Genomic DNA, 14405 nt, shown 5'->3' on the forward strand with positions numbered 1-14405 from the left:
CACTCAGCCCACTCCTGCACCCTGCTTCCCACCCAGTCCCTGTGCCCCCACTCCGCACAGCGAACCCTCCCTTTTAGCTTCAGAGCTTATGGGTGCCCCACAAAATCTACTAGCCTCCAGCCCCCAGAAAAGTGAATCTGCCCTGAGCCTTAGCATCCCTTCCCACAGGGCAGGATTGTGAGGGGAACCCTGGCACCATGTGGCAAGCGAGACAAGTCTTTTTTTCCTGCTTATTAGGTGGGAGCCACGCCAGTGACTTTTATTTTTTGCTTCTCACTTGTGTGTGGCTTCCAACTGCTTTCCCTATGGGTCAGTGGCTAACCACCGATAAACGGTTCCCCAGCCCTGCACCAGACTGTCTATAGATATGTGCTCTGTAAAATCTTACAAGCTGGTTCAATAGACTCTTCCTCTAGAAACTATTACAGTCAGAGTGCTAACCAAGGAGCCCAGTTTCCTTGCCATTTGGGACCCACTTATCTCTCTCTTGCAAGCATTAAACATAGCCCCATTTGTGTTAATTACTGACCTGATGTAGTTTTGGCTTGGCTCCTTTATTGTTTGAGTAATTGCTGAAGCTTCTTGAATAGACACTATCAAACAAAGGATGGGTAACATGTTCCCATTTTAACACTAATTACAAGTTGATTTTCCCAGGGTGTTTTTGTGTGTTTGCTCTCGTGTGTGAGCAGATTCCCCCTGCCTGCCAATGTCTACCCACTCTCTGGTTTTGTAACACCTTGCCTACGAGATTTTTAGTTCAGAGAAACTGTCTTGGGCTAGTTATGAAGTCTTGGAAATAGAGCGCTGTTGGGACTAGTGGATTCCAGTATAATTTAGCCTTGTAAAAATTAGCATGAAAATTTACCAGCCCAGAAACAAAAACTCGTTTACCCTTCGAATGGCCATGAGAATGAAACAAACACATGATGCTGTACTCACTTTTTAAAGATGATTTTCCTTTGGTGGTGGATTTTTTTCCAAGGCTGCTGCAATTAATATTAAGGAAGACCAATATATCACCTAAAGAAAAGAACTGCCTAGGAACAAGTCTCAGAGGGCACCATATTAATCTATTTGCAAAAACAACAAGGAGTCCAGTGGCACCTTAAAGACAAACAGATTTATGTGGGAATAAGCTTTCGAGGGTAAAAACCACTTCATCAGATGCATGGAAGCTCATGTCCATGTCAATCTGTTCATCTTTAAGGTGCCACAGGTCTCCTCGTTCTTTAGGAACAGTCTTTCTACAAGTGGAGTTTATAGTTGTATTGAGCCTTGGATTTTCAGAACCAGTCACCCATTGTAATCCAAAATTAATACCATTTGATGCCTAGCTACATGAGTCAACATGGCAGTCAAGTTATTTGATTTCTACATGTCCTCAATCAGCCAATAAGATATTTGCAGGTGAAGCTTTGAGCCTGTAAGCTGAACCCAAAATGGAGAGGGTTGCAAACATGGCTCTAGGTTGTGATAGCCCCATATTCAGAGACTACTCCTTGGTAATGTTTATTAGTGTTCAATGCAACCACAGAGCAAAGGAAATAAACCACAAGGAAAAGCTTTTCCAGAGATTTCCATTTCCCCTTTTCGACATTCAGCTTGAAAAGCACGCTTCCCTGGCACTGCAGGGATTTTTGAAAACTTTCATTTCAAATTCTTTCCCTGTGCTTTCCCCCCTCCCAGGAACTGGTGTTCCTTCGTGAAGACCCAGCTGGTCACATACGCTGCTGCCTGCAAGAAAGAGAAATATGTGATTAAATCACAACAACCTTGTTCAAATGGAGCCCCCGACTGCCAGAAAATCATGTAAGTACCCTTAGTGCTATCCTTATGTGTATGACATAGTGCCCAGAAACATGTTGTGTTAGGCACTAACAAGATGGGTCCTATCCCATGGAGCTTTCAACCTAAGTATCGGCCAAAAGGGAACAGCTGGGTGTAGACAGATGGTCAAGTTCAAGTAAAGAATGATGCCTTATTGGCCAGTCTCTGCACACGAGCAGCTTAGCCCTTGTGGAGTTGTTTCTACGAGTCGCAGAAAGGAGAGTTTTGGGGAGGGATTGGAGGAAGGCAACGAGGCAGCTTTGCTGACGTATGTGGGGGGTTCCCCCAGGATGCAGGGCTGGACAGGAGATAGCATGAAGATGTTTGTTTGAAAACTGAAGAAGTGGGCAATGGGGGTTGGCATCATAGGCCAGCGGTGCGCAATCCATGGAAGGGGGTTGTGGCTGTCCTCTTGAGGAGTCGCAGCATCGGGTTGGCTGCCATTTTCTTTTCCTGGCTCAGCGGGGGCAGGAGGAGTGGCAGGCAAGCAGAGCACAATTTATTTAAAGGGGCCACAACCTTTTTTTTTCCTCAACCAAAATTCCTGGGGGTCACGCTGGGAAAAAGGTTGCACACTACTGCCATAGGCCACCTGGAGCATCAGTGGTTAATAGGTGGGGTGGGTGGGGCAGGGTTGACTATGAAGTGCCTTGAAAGCAAATAAAAGCTGCGGAAGGCAAGTAGAGAGATCAAAGAGAAGTGTGACATAGTCAGTGTGATGGGTTAGGAAGATGTACAACAGTAAAACAAAACAAGCAGCCCCAACAGCCTGCCTTTCTAGATACCTCATACAATTGGAGAAACAATGAATATTTATTTTTTTGATTATCTGCTTCTTTGCTGGCTTTAGTAAAATCAATGAGGGAGTGACAGATTTTTCCTTTCGCTATTTAGGGAGAGATGTTCCTAAGTCACTTAGCGTATGTATACACTGCAAAATAAAGTGTGTTCTAACTTAGGCTTGCTAGCTCAAGTAACAGTGAAGACGTAGTTAAAAGCCAAGTTGCCTTGTATTCACTGCCACTTCAACCTGTGTTCACTAGCAGAGGTTAAGAACATACTTTTTTTTTTCCAGAGAAGATATGCCCTTGCCATTGAAAGCCAGAGGGACTTGTACTCCTACTTCATGATGTTCTTTTTCAAATCCAGTCCATATATGTCTGTGTCTACATATCTACACATGTGTGTGTGTGTGTGTGTGTGTGTGTGTGTAAGTAATCTAAAGTGAGCTTAAGCATCTTTAACTGAGGGAGACTGCAACTGTCCATCGACTTCAGTGGGACTACTTACTACTTACACTGCATCACATTAAGCACTGCAAGCATGTCCAGGTTCAGGGCCTAAGACAGCATTGGGTGCTATTCTCTGACAAGTAATGTCTGTGCAAGGAAGAGCTTGAGGTACTAATATTGGCACGTGACAGTGGTTGGGAAACTCTAGTTGAAAGGGAGATTTTCTGGTTTAAATAAACATTTAACATTCACCCACACAGTCTTACCCATGTTATTAATGTATTATTGAATCTAACTTTTTTTAAAGTCTTATTCATAATCTATCCATGCATTAATTTGTCAGCTGCTCTGAACAACTAAATTGTCCAGTTTTGTATTTGTTGATAGCCTACATCAAACCACGAGTATTCTGGTACTAATACAGTGCTGCACACTGCAATAAAATGTCTGTTTACATTCCTTTGTAATTTGTTTTAAAAAGTTACAAAAGATATTCCAGCTGGCATTTGGATTTTGAGTCAAATTTGGATCTGAATGTATAACCCTTCTGTGGTGTTTCTGATAAATATACCAACAATAAAACTGTAATTATGGGCCCCTTCAAGGCTACCATATAGTAACGAGAGACCACCACACTTCTGGAATGCAGTCTTACTCCAACATTTGTGGGAGTACTTAGAGTAGAAAGTCAGTTATGAACACCAGAGGTACAGTCACCCACCTTGTTTCACACAGAAAGTACACTATTAGGCAGCAGCAGTGACAAGACCAAAACAAAATGAAACAACCCCCCACCCCAAACCAACCAACCAACAGCAAATCCAGTGCTGTTAAAAGTAAACTACTAAAAAAAAAGCAGAATTTTTCTTCTGTATATTAAAGTTTCAAAGTTGTATCAAGTCAATGTTCAGTTCTAAACGTTTCACAGAACTACCATCATGTTTTGTTCAGAGTTACGGATATTTGAGAGTTATGAACAGCCTTTATTCCCAGCGTGTTTGTAACTCTAATGTTCTACTGCAGAATGTGGAACAAGCTGTTGGCGCTCTGCTAATAAACAATGGCAACCTCCACCTTTCATCTGCAACTGGCTTTACTTTTGCGAGATACTACCGAAACTAACATTCAGCTGCTATCCTTGGACTTCCTTGCAACTAACACAATAATTCTTTTCTGCAAGAGGCCTATAGAGAGGGAGCTACTAAAACTGAGTGTGAAAATCAAATCGCAGTTCACTGAGATGGAACAGACTTGCTCTCACTGCATGGTTAGTATGAATGCTCTGTGAGCACTGTAGATGCATGTTATCATCATTTCTTAATTTTTATACTAGCCAGTTAGTACAGTATAAGCACCAGATTCTCAGCTGGTGGAGATTTATACCAATGGAGGATCTGGTCCTTAGTCTCATGTTTTTCATTTTCCAGGTATAGGGCAACTTTGAAGCCCGTGTACCATGTGAAGCAGAAGCTTTTAAACTCTTTGCACTGGAAATGCTGCCCTGGTTATACTGGCAAGAACTGTGAAGACCATGGTAAGGAAAGTTAGAAAGTGAATGTGAGCATTAGGACTAGATATTAATCATAGTGGTTTTGGTGAGGGGTAAGGGGGACATTTTTTTAAAAATAATTAGGAACAAGAGAGCTGAGCAGAGCAAGAGGGCTTTAACTTTTGCATTATCCTGGGACCTACAACACTGCACACAGAAGAAGCAGCAGCCCAAATTACATTATTATTAGACAACTTTTCTTTGTAATTAAGGAGGCCACTGTGAGAACAAGTCAAGGGAGGTTTTTCATTGAAACCTCATCTCCCGCACTTGTCCATGTGATCAGTAATTAAAAAGGTAGTTTTTCTATTTATCTTTGTGGATTTAGCTTTTCGGGGGGTTTTTTTGGATGGCAGCATTAGCCCTGTGTAAAGCACTGTATATTTTACAAGGTATACTATTGGCCAGTCTTTCATTTATTGTTAGAAGAAATACCATCAAATGTAGTGGTGCATTTTCTTTGTAAGTGAGCATTAAGAAATTAAACACAGCTGTCCTCTATTTTCCCAATTGCACAACACTCTTATGGCCAATTGCAACAATGTGTAGAGATTTGTAGTTAACTTTAGAGCCATAAAAAAGGAATTTTCAGAGATTTTGTTGAGAACCACAAAAAGACTAGTAATTTATGGGCATTTTAAAGTTGTATATATACATAGAGACATTCCCAGCCAAATTGTTAAAATGTATAAGGTGGGTCCAATTTGAAATCTAAGCTTTAAAACTAAAAGTTAAGCAGCAGTGTACTTAAAAAAAAAAAAAAAAAAAAGAGTGGTCCTATAGCACCTTTTAGAGACTAACGAAATATATAGATAGTATCATGAGCTTTTGTGAGCACAACACACTTCTTTAGATGAATGAAGCAGCAGTGAGCTCCACTCATCTGAAGAAGTGAGTTTTACCCACGAAAGCTCATGACACTATCTATATATTTTGTTAGTCTCCAATGAGTCCTTCCTCGCTCATTTCTTAAAAGGTCAATCATTAAGCATGAATACAAGATCCACCAAGACTCTCTTATTATTTAAGCAGCACTGCACTGTAAAATATGTAACTGTTCCAATCCAGGAAAACTTTTTCTGCCCTGAGTAGCTTGTAATCCAAAGATTTGACCTTGGAATCTTAACTTATATCTTAACCCCACAGAAGGGTTATACATTCAGGTGAGGTAGGACTGGACTTCAATGTACAAGTCATTAAGAAGTAACAGATATTCCATTGACGGGTGCAGGAACTGGACCATTGTGTAGACTTGGTTTAATATGTGGAATGCTTCATGGTAGAAGTGGAATTGAATGAATAAAGAAAACAAGGGGCAGGTGCTTAACTAATGTAATTGACATAGCTTCATTGCCTTTAATGGTTCTGTCATAATTTATACCAGCTGAGGATCAGCCTTTAATTGTACAAAGGGAGATGAGATTACTTCTGTTCTGAGTAGTTATTGCATGAAACAACTCGCAGAGGAGGAGAAAACAAGGCTGTGCCATTACTATGCAATTTATCAAATCCCAATTTTGTTCTAGTGCTTGCTAACCATACAGAAGGACTGGAAGATGGAGAAGAGGTCTCAAACGAAAGTATGTTTTTGAACTTAACTAATTCACTGCATCTCTAACCCCATAAAAACACAGATGTATACAATGAATAGAATTTTTCAGCTGCAGTATACACGCTCTACATCAATAATAGCTGTATAATGAATTTGGTTACTTTGGAAAGGCCTTTCCTTTTCAGTTGGTGAGAAGTGTTTTAGTATAAAATCTTGTTTGTGTTACTCCAGTGTAACATTAAAAAATGAGTGGTCCTGTAGCACCTTTTAGAGACTAACGAAATATATAGATAGTATGAGCTTTTGTGAGCACAACACACTTCTTTAGATGAATGAAGCAGCAGTGAGCTCCACTCATCTGAAGTGGGTTTTACCCACGAAAGCTCATGACACTATCTATATATTTTCTTAGTCTCCAAGGTGCTACAGGACCCCTCATTTTATAGTTTATTAAGTTACAGACTAAGACGGCTACCCCTCTGACATTTTCAAAATTGAATGTGTAGTTAAGATTCTTTTGCCAAAGGGGAGGCACCTAAATAAGTAGTCAGCTTTTGAAAAATGTACCAAGCACCTGGCAGCTGCCAAGGACATTGGTGCTGTACAAGTACAGATCTGTTCCGAAATACCAATCGTATTTCTGGTGTCTGGCTGCCATAGACTGACTTGTAATACAAGAATACCCAGGAAAACTAAAGTAACCATTCTTCCACTTTATATCAAACTGGCTCTTAACAAGATGAGAATACCAACTAATACAAAGAGTGTTTTTTTTTTTTTTACTGTTTTGGAGATTTCAACATGAAATCATTCATCATCCAAGGTGAATTCTACTATTGCCAATAAATGGAAACCTGTCACTCAGAATTCTTTTCAGAAAAACAACCTACCCAAAATGGTATTTTAGAATAATTAATAAAACAGACCTACCCAAGCCTTGGCTGGAATTACTATGGAGTTAGTGCTGTAGATCCATACCTCAGCACTCTGTCCAGTCAGTCTGACAAAATGTACTGGTTCCTTGTGTGTCCGGGAAATGCTGCAGCTTTTAAGTGCTATTAAATATCTCCTACCAGCTGACTTTAAGGCAACGTTAAAGCATCGGAAGAGACTGTCCTCTCTTAGACACTGAGCTTGGCTTGCATAAATAGCTGCTGCAAGGAGAGTTGAGAGTATAAAAAGATTTTTAATGATGGTGCAGGCCAACAGAGCTGGGTTGGAAATATTTTCTCCCATCACATGATAATTGTCAAGATTTTTAAAAAAAATTTGTTTTGCATTGAGATGAAAGAAACACACCTTTTGATATATTTGGGAAAAAAGACCCCCTCAATAGCCTGTAGTTTAGGTGTTTAGCTCACATATAGGAGATAGGGATGTGAACAACTAGTCCCATTAACCCTGGGTTTCAGGTAGCGCTGCTTTGAAACACTGCATGCAGCCTGGGGCCAGCTAGGGACTCCCCACCATGCTTTCCCCTTTGAAGTGTAGCTACCGCCAGAAGTTGCAGAGACAGCCTTATCGACTAATCGAATAGTCGATGCAAATTGCATTGACTATTCAATTATCTGATTAACTAAATTGAACATCTCTGCTAGAAGATCTGGGTTCCAATCATTAGCCTAGCAGCTCTTCTGTTCTCTTACCCAGCACCTTCCAATTTTGACCAGAAATTCTATCCTGGACTTGAAAAACATTCCCAATGAAAAACTTGTTTTGCTAAAAAAAATTCCCAATCAGCTCTACAAGCCAATGACTCATGATTATAGGTAGATCAATTTTGCTATCCTTTTAGCGCCCACCTGGCACTGCAGCTAGTAGGTGGATTTTCCGCTTCAATAGTTATACATTCACAAGTCCTGCATGAATTAGCATGTTAAAATAGCAGTATGGCTGTGACAGCAGAGACAACTAGTTTGAGCTGCAGCCTGTGAAGCTGTGGCCATATGTTATTTTAGTTTGCTAGCTTGACCAGGTACATCTGCCTGAGCTTGGAATCTCACTTTCTAGTTGCTGTGTAGCCGTAACCTTAGCCAAATTGGCTTGAATGCTGTCATTCTGCAAGAGATCCTTATGGCATGGAGGAGAGCTATCACCAAAATACTCCCACTGAAATAGCGGTGATTACATGTTTACGAGAGCATATGGTATGTCCCCGCAAATAAAATATTGTTCACCAACTCACTGGAAGATTCAAGAATGAATTAAATATTTACTCAGTTCTGTAAGGAATACAAGATTTGGTACAAAGCCTACACCAGGTTAAGGCTAGACAGGTTGGGGGAGGGATAGCTCAGTGGTTTGAGCATTGGCCTACTAAATCCAGGGTTGTGAGTTCAATCCTTGAGGAGGCCATTTAGGGATAAAATCTGTCAGGGATGATATTTGGTCCTGCTGTGAAGGCAGGGGACTGGACTTCATGACTTTTCAAGGTCCCTTCCAGTTCTAGGAGATAGGCATCTCCATTCATTTCAGGTTAGGGCATACCTTTCACAGTGTTGATTGCTGGCTATTTTGTCTGATCAATTTCTTCCATTTTGCAACAAGTGGTGCAATCACTGCAGGGCGAAGAAATTATGAAAACCATTCAGAATCATGAGGCACTTCTGGAAGATCTTCAGAATGATATCCACCAAGCAGCCGGAGATTTGAAGAAACTATTTGAAAACAACCTTACCACTGTGACATCAAAAATGAGCCAAAATAAATCTGGTGAGAACTGGCAGAGAAAGAGTTGGGATGGGCAACCTAGGCTAGTGAGTGGACCGCATGAGTGGCCGTCCTTCATAGCAATGGGCCCCAAGAATGTCATAACCAATACAGTCTGCTGGGCTAGGGTCGTTTTGCTAACTGCTTGTGTACCGAGAATTTTCAGCGTGCGCTCATTGAACCATAGTGGCACTTTGATTAGATGCAGAAGGAGCACGCGCTCTCTTAGCCAATGTTGTGTGTAATCAGAACACACCCCTCACTTCATGTGCCCTTGCTTTGTGTGTCACGTTAGTAATACTGGTAGGGGAAAAAAACCTTTGCAGACAGACACCAGCGAAATCTGGAAACCCTGCATGTGGGCAACCATAAACAAAATGCCTTGTGGGCCACACATGGGCCGCATGTGGCCCACAGGCTGCAGGATGCCCACCACCGCTGTTGAGTCATATATACTAGAAAGAACATCTAGGGTACGTCTAGACTACATGCCTCGGGCGACAGAGGCATGTAGATTAGACTACCCGGCATAGGAAAATGAAGCAACGGTTTAAATAATCGACGCTTCATTTAAATTTAAATGGCTGCCACGCTGAGCCGATCAGCTGTTTGTCGGCTCAGCGCGGTAGTCTGGATGCTCCGCGGTCAACATCAAAGGCATTTGTCGACCTCCCAGGTATGCCTCCTGGGATGAGATTATTTAAATCGCCGCTTCATTTTCCTATGCCGGGTAGCCTAATCTACATGCCTCTGTTGGCAGTAGCATGTAGTCTAGACGTACCCCTAGAGACTAAAACCTGGCATTCTGTAGGGCTTTACTTCAATTGTCAGATATATCTACACTGCAGAGGTATGATCGCAGCATGCAGACACATAATTGTATTAGTGTTGATTAAACTCTCAAACTCTAGCAATGAAGCTTTGGCAGCACAGGCTAGATATAATTAGACCCAAGGCCAAGGGCAAGTTTGTCAGGGCTGCAGTTTCATTGCTACTAGTACTTGTGTTAGCTAGTTCAAAGTTAACTAAGGTGTATTTAAATATGCTGCAATCACACTTCTGATTAAAACAAACACGATTAGAATGAGCAAAACCCAGACATGGGTTAAATGAGTGCAACTCTAATGGAAGTCAGGGTGCATCTACACTGCACCTGTAACCCGAAATAAGCTAGGCAATTTGAGCTACACAAATTGCATAGCTTATTTTGCATGTATTACAAAATAGAGCGCTCTTCTAAAATGTCCCTTAATCCTTGTGGAATGAGGTTTACAGAGATGTTGGACTAGCATACCCATTATTGTGAAAACTATTTCAAAATAATGGGCTTGTTTAAAAGATGCAGAATAGCTATTTCCAGGGTTCGCCAAGCTGACTGCGCTCCGCGGCCGCGCCGGGCTAAAATCTACTCGCCATGGGCGAGTAGATTGCCTTAATTGTCGAGCCCTGGCTACTTCAGGATGTTGGAAGTATCCCAACATAGCGCCACAGTGTAGACGTACCCTCACTGAACTCAATTAAATCATGACAAATTGGGGTATAAGGTAGTTATAAACCACAGCAAAGTTTAATTTGAATTTGGCATTCAGCTAGTGCACAGCTTAGGGCAATTTACATGCCACAGTGGCTGAATAATGGGAATCAGGAAAAGTGATTGACTACCTAAGAGAAAGCCGGCACCTTCTTTTCCTACTGAACCCTTCACCTTCCTCCCTTTACTGTGCATGTTTTTTCACAGTCATTGCATACACATTATTCTGAATTCCAATTTGGTGCAAGTCACGCAATTCAGACAGACACGGTCATTCTTCTTCAAACCAGCCCATGCTCCATTCATATCTTTTCCTGCTGACCATGACTTATTAGTGAACCATGGGTATGCTCACTTTAAATTGGAAGTTATTTTTGCAACCGTAAGTATTAATATAAGCATCAAACTTCATTCTCTTTTAGAAGGAAACTTATTTTTGGGGAATATTGTGGCAGTTATCACAGAAAAATACTTAGCCAGAGACGTGTGTGGATTTGTCTATATCTGGTCCTATCCTGAAAGTTTATTTTCCCAGAATGTCATTTAATTTTTTTCTGTTAGTTTTATAGGAATGTTTTGCTTAAATTTTGTGTTATACACTTTAATTTTATATTACAGAACTGCCTGAAAGGCTCCTTCAGCAAATGCTGTTTCCCCATATGGAGAGTTTTCTAAGAGATCATTTTAACCCAATGTGGGCAAGCTTCAATAAAAGCTTACATAACCTTTCCAGCATGATAAGGAACTTGTCCAAGGATGTGGAATCCAATAAAAAAAGCATAGAAAAATTCCAAGAAAGCACTGTGCCCAAGAAGGAATTCCAGGAGCTAGGAACTAAGTTTGAATCAAAAGTTCAAGAAAATGTAGTGAGATTGGACCAGCTGAAGAGAGAAATAGGCAATCATCTACACCTACAACAGGCTACCATTCACTACAATCTCACCATGAACAAGGCTGACACTGATATGAAACTCAAGAGGTATCATAAGATACAGCAGTCCCATTTGTTAGCTTTGAACAATAGCATGGCAGACATGAAACAAGAGCAAGAAAACCTTGAAGATGAACTTGAGACTTTGAATAGAAACTTAACAGAACTCTCTTTATACTATGACAACAAAGATGAAGCTACCTGGCTATCCATAAGGCAACTCAATGAGACTCTGATAGGGCATGCAAAGCAGCTTGAAGAATTATACAAGGAATCAGATGAGGCCTTTGAGGATATTACTAATTTAGAAAAATGGGTTAAGGACTTAAAAGCCAAGTCAAAGCATGAAGCAGAGGAGTTCAGAGTGTCTTTAATGGAGAAATCACTTATTATAGAAGAGAACAAAGCAGCTCTGGAAAGGCAGATATTGGAGCTCAACTATACCCTCTCAAATCTTCAAGAAAGCCACTGGGATCTCGTTAAGTACATGAGAGACTGCAATTGTCATAAAGTATCTTCTGACATGGACATACCAGAAGAAGATAAAAAGAATATCACCCGTTCTCCAGAGGACATCCAGCTAATCTCAAAGGAAGTGCAACACCTACAGATGGCTTTCAAGGATCTCTTGAGGAGTGAAATTGAAGAGCTGTCCAGGGCTTTTCATTCTACCCACCAGTCTCTTGGTTACCAACAAGAACAAAGCAGAGAATTGATGGACAACTTGTCTCTTCTTAAATCCCAGATTATGATTTTGTCAGAAGATACTGGGTTCCTGAAGAAGAAATATGAGGAAATTAATGGTCACATCAAGTATCTCAATAGCTCTTTCAATTCTCTTTTGGAAGATGCAATGCGGCATGAAACAGCATTAGAGGCTTTGTTGGGAGCAGAGATTATGGAGGTCTTGTCTGAAGAAAACCCTAGTATCCTAATATCATCAGTAGCTCAACTGCAAGACATTCTCAGACACACCTCAGATAAAGTCAGAGAGCAAAATGTGACTTTAGAATCCCTTAAAAAGAGATTCAGTTTCCTGGAGATGGGTCGTGAGAGTCACCATGATGCTCAGAATGTTCCCAAATACCCTGAACATAAAAAGCAAACACACACGCTGGAGGAAGTCAGGCGCCCACACAGCAATGTAGAACACATGGAGCCTAACCATGAGGCTTCCAGGGATGACTCTGTAGATAATCCAGCATATAATGATATCATGACACTAAAAAAAGAGATTAAATGGTTAAGTATGGAGATCAGCAGACATCAGTCATGGAGGGATGATAGCAAGCACTGCTGCAATCATACCATGGTAAATCTAGTGGAACCACTCAGCATTTCAGTGCAGATTCTAAGGGAAGACTTAGCGAACACCAAGCAGAGTTTTGAAGATCATCTACAGATTTTTCAGAAACTGTTTGGAAGTAATGAAGAATTAGCTGCCTCAAACATAACTCTGGATATTGCAAAGATTCATTCACTGATGACTAAAAAGATGAGGAGGCAGCAAAAAGGTCACGAGAAGCAAAAAAGGAGAGACAAGAAACAGAAAGAGGAGAGCAGAGAACACATGCAAACTATAAATGGAAGAAATAAAACAGAGGCTGAGCTTTTGGGAAAAGGTAGGTCTTCTCCCTCCCCTCCCCAGACTGTAGCCAGTGTCTGGGACTCACAGCAAGCTTCAGGTAAATGGTATATATAGTATGAGAACTGGTGGGCATCAATGGAATCAATTATTTGACATTGCAATTTGGACAAGGCTTCAGTCTGAACTTCTGCGCTCAAGTCAGCTCCTTTGGTGTTTTAGAGTGGCGCAACTCTATTGTAGTCAGTGAAGATAAAGATTTGCAACAGCTGGGAGTATTACTGGCCCTTAACATTCAAAGCTCCATGTTTTGCTTGCAGTTGCTGGTGATGACTAAATGCTTTTGTGTTCTGAGTCAGAATGAGGCTTCTGAGTCTCTAAGAACTGGCTCAGTCTCCACCATTATTTGAGTCTGGGAGGAACAGAAATGGTCCAATTCTGTTCATCTTGCTAACAGGACCAGATGTGTTAACTTAATTGTGTGACTTGAGTGAGCAAGGTGAGAAAGCTTGGGTCTAATGGAAGCATATTCCTTCTCCCTGTGAGAGATTCATACACAAGTTTCTACTTCATCAGTACGCTTCATCATGGGTTACCAATCCCTCTTTCCTACAAACGTTCCTTGTGACTGTTAACCACATATCCCCACAACATGCTCATCTGGGCCACTACTAATCCTACATGCCAGAACCGCAGAGTGTTGCTTGCGTAATGATCCCTGCCCAAGATATTAAATTGCCCTGGTCACAGCATCAACCACACTTTCAGGCCAGCCCACTTAATGTTGTAAATACACAGTTAGAATAAATAAGCGGAGAGGTTATATAGTTCGATAATCGGTCACATGAACTTAATGTTCACCAGCTCAATGCTCATGAGGCATAAGGGAGCGGTCAACAAAGGAGTTCCCTGTCGACCCATCAGTGTCTTGACTGCCGCTGAGCCGATGATCAGCTGAGCTGGCACAACGCGGCGGACATTTTTATTTTAATGAAGCCGGGGATATTTAAATCCCTGCTTCACTGACTATGTCAGGTAGTCTAATTTACATGCCTCTGTTGGCAGAGGCATGTAGTCTAGACCAGTGGTCCCCAACGCAGTGCCCGCCGGCACCATGGCGCCCGCTGGGGCATTTGTGTGCGCCTGCCAATAACCTGGGCCGGCCCCGCCCCCGGCACGTGGCGCACTGGCGGCACCAGCCCCAGGCGCATGACACGCACCGGCGCCTGGTGCGCGGCCCTCAGGCGGCCCCAGCCCCGGGGCACATGCGGGCGTGCAGCGCCGGTGCCGGCCCCAGGCGCGCGGCTCGGGCGGCGGCGCCGGCCCCGGGTCCACAGCACAAGGTGCTCGGGCGGCCCCAGCCCCGGGGAACATGCCGGAACCGGGTGCAAGGGCATCCCCGCCCCTGGCATGCCTCAGGACGCGCGGCCCCGCCCCCGGCGCATGAGTGGCCCCACCCCCGGGTGCCCAGCACGTGAGTGGCCCC

The 14405-nt window shown here is 42.3% G+C and overlaps 1 protein-coding gene across 1 annotated transcript in view; it reads left to right on the forward strand.

The window, feature by feature from the left end:
* The window catches only part of MMRN2 (multimerin 2), a 52132-nt gene that overhangs the window by 25345 nt on the left and 12382 nt on the right, over positions 1-14405 (forward strand). Inside the window, exons 2-6 of the mRNA XM_014578735.3 lie at positions 1690-1812; positions 4490-4596; positions 6138-6191; positions 8711-8875; positions 11022-12956. Of these exons, the coding sequence (XP_014434221.3) occupies positions 1690-1812; positions 4490-4596; positions 6138-6191; positions 8711-8875; positions 11022-12956 (2384 nt within the window). The remainder of the gene's footprint in view (positions 1-1689; positions 1813-4489; positions 4597-6137; positions 6192-8710; positions 8876-11021; positions 12957-14405) is intronic.

Source organism: Pelodiscus sinensis, chromosome 8 (assembly GCF_052426305.1).
Source record: "Pelodiscus sinensis isolate ZL-2025 chromosome 8, ASM5242630v1, whole genome shotgun sequence".
In the NCBI taxonomy this organism is placed as follows: domain Eukaryota; kingdom Metazoa; phylum Chordata; order Testudines; family Trionychidae; genus Pelodiscus; species Pelodiscus sinensis.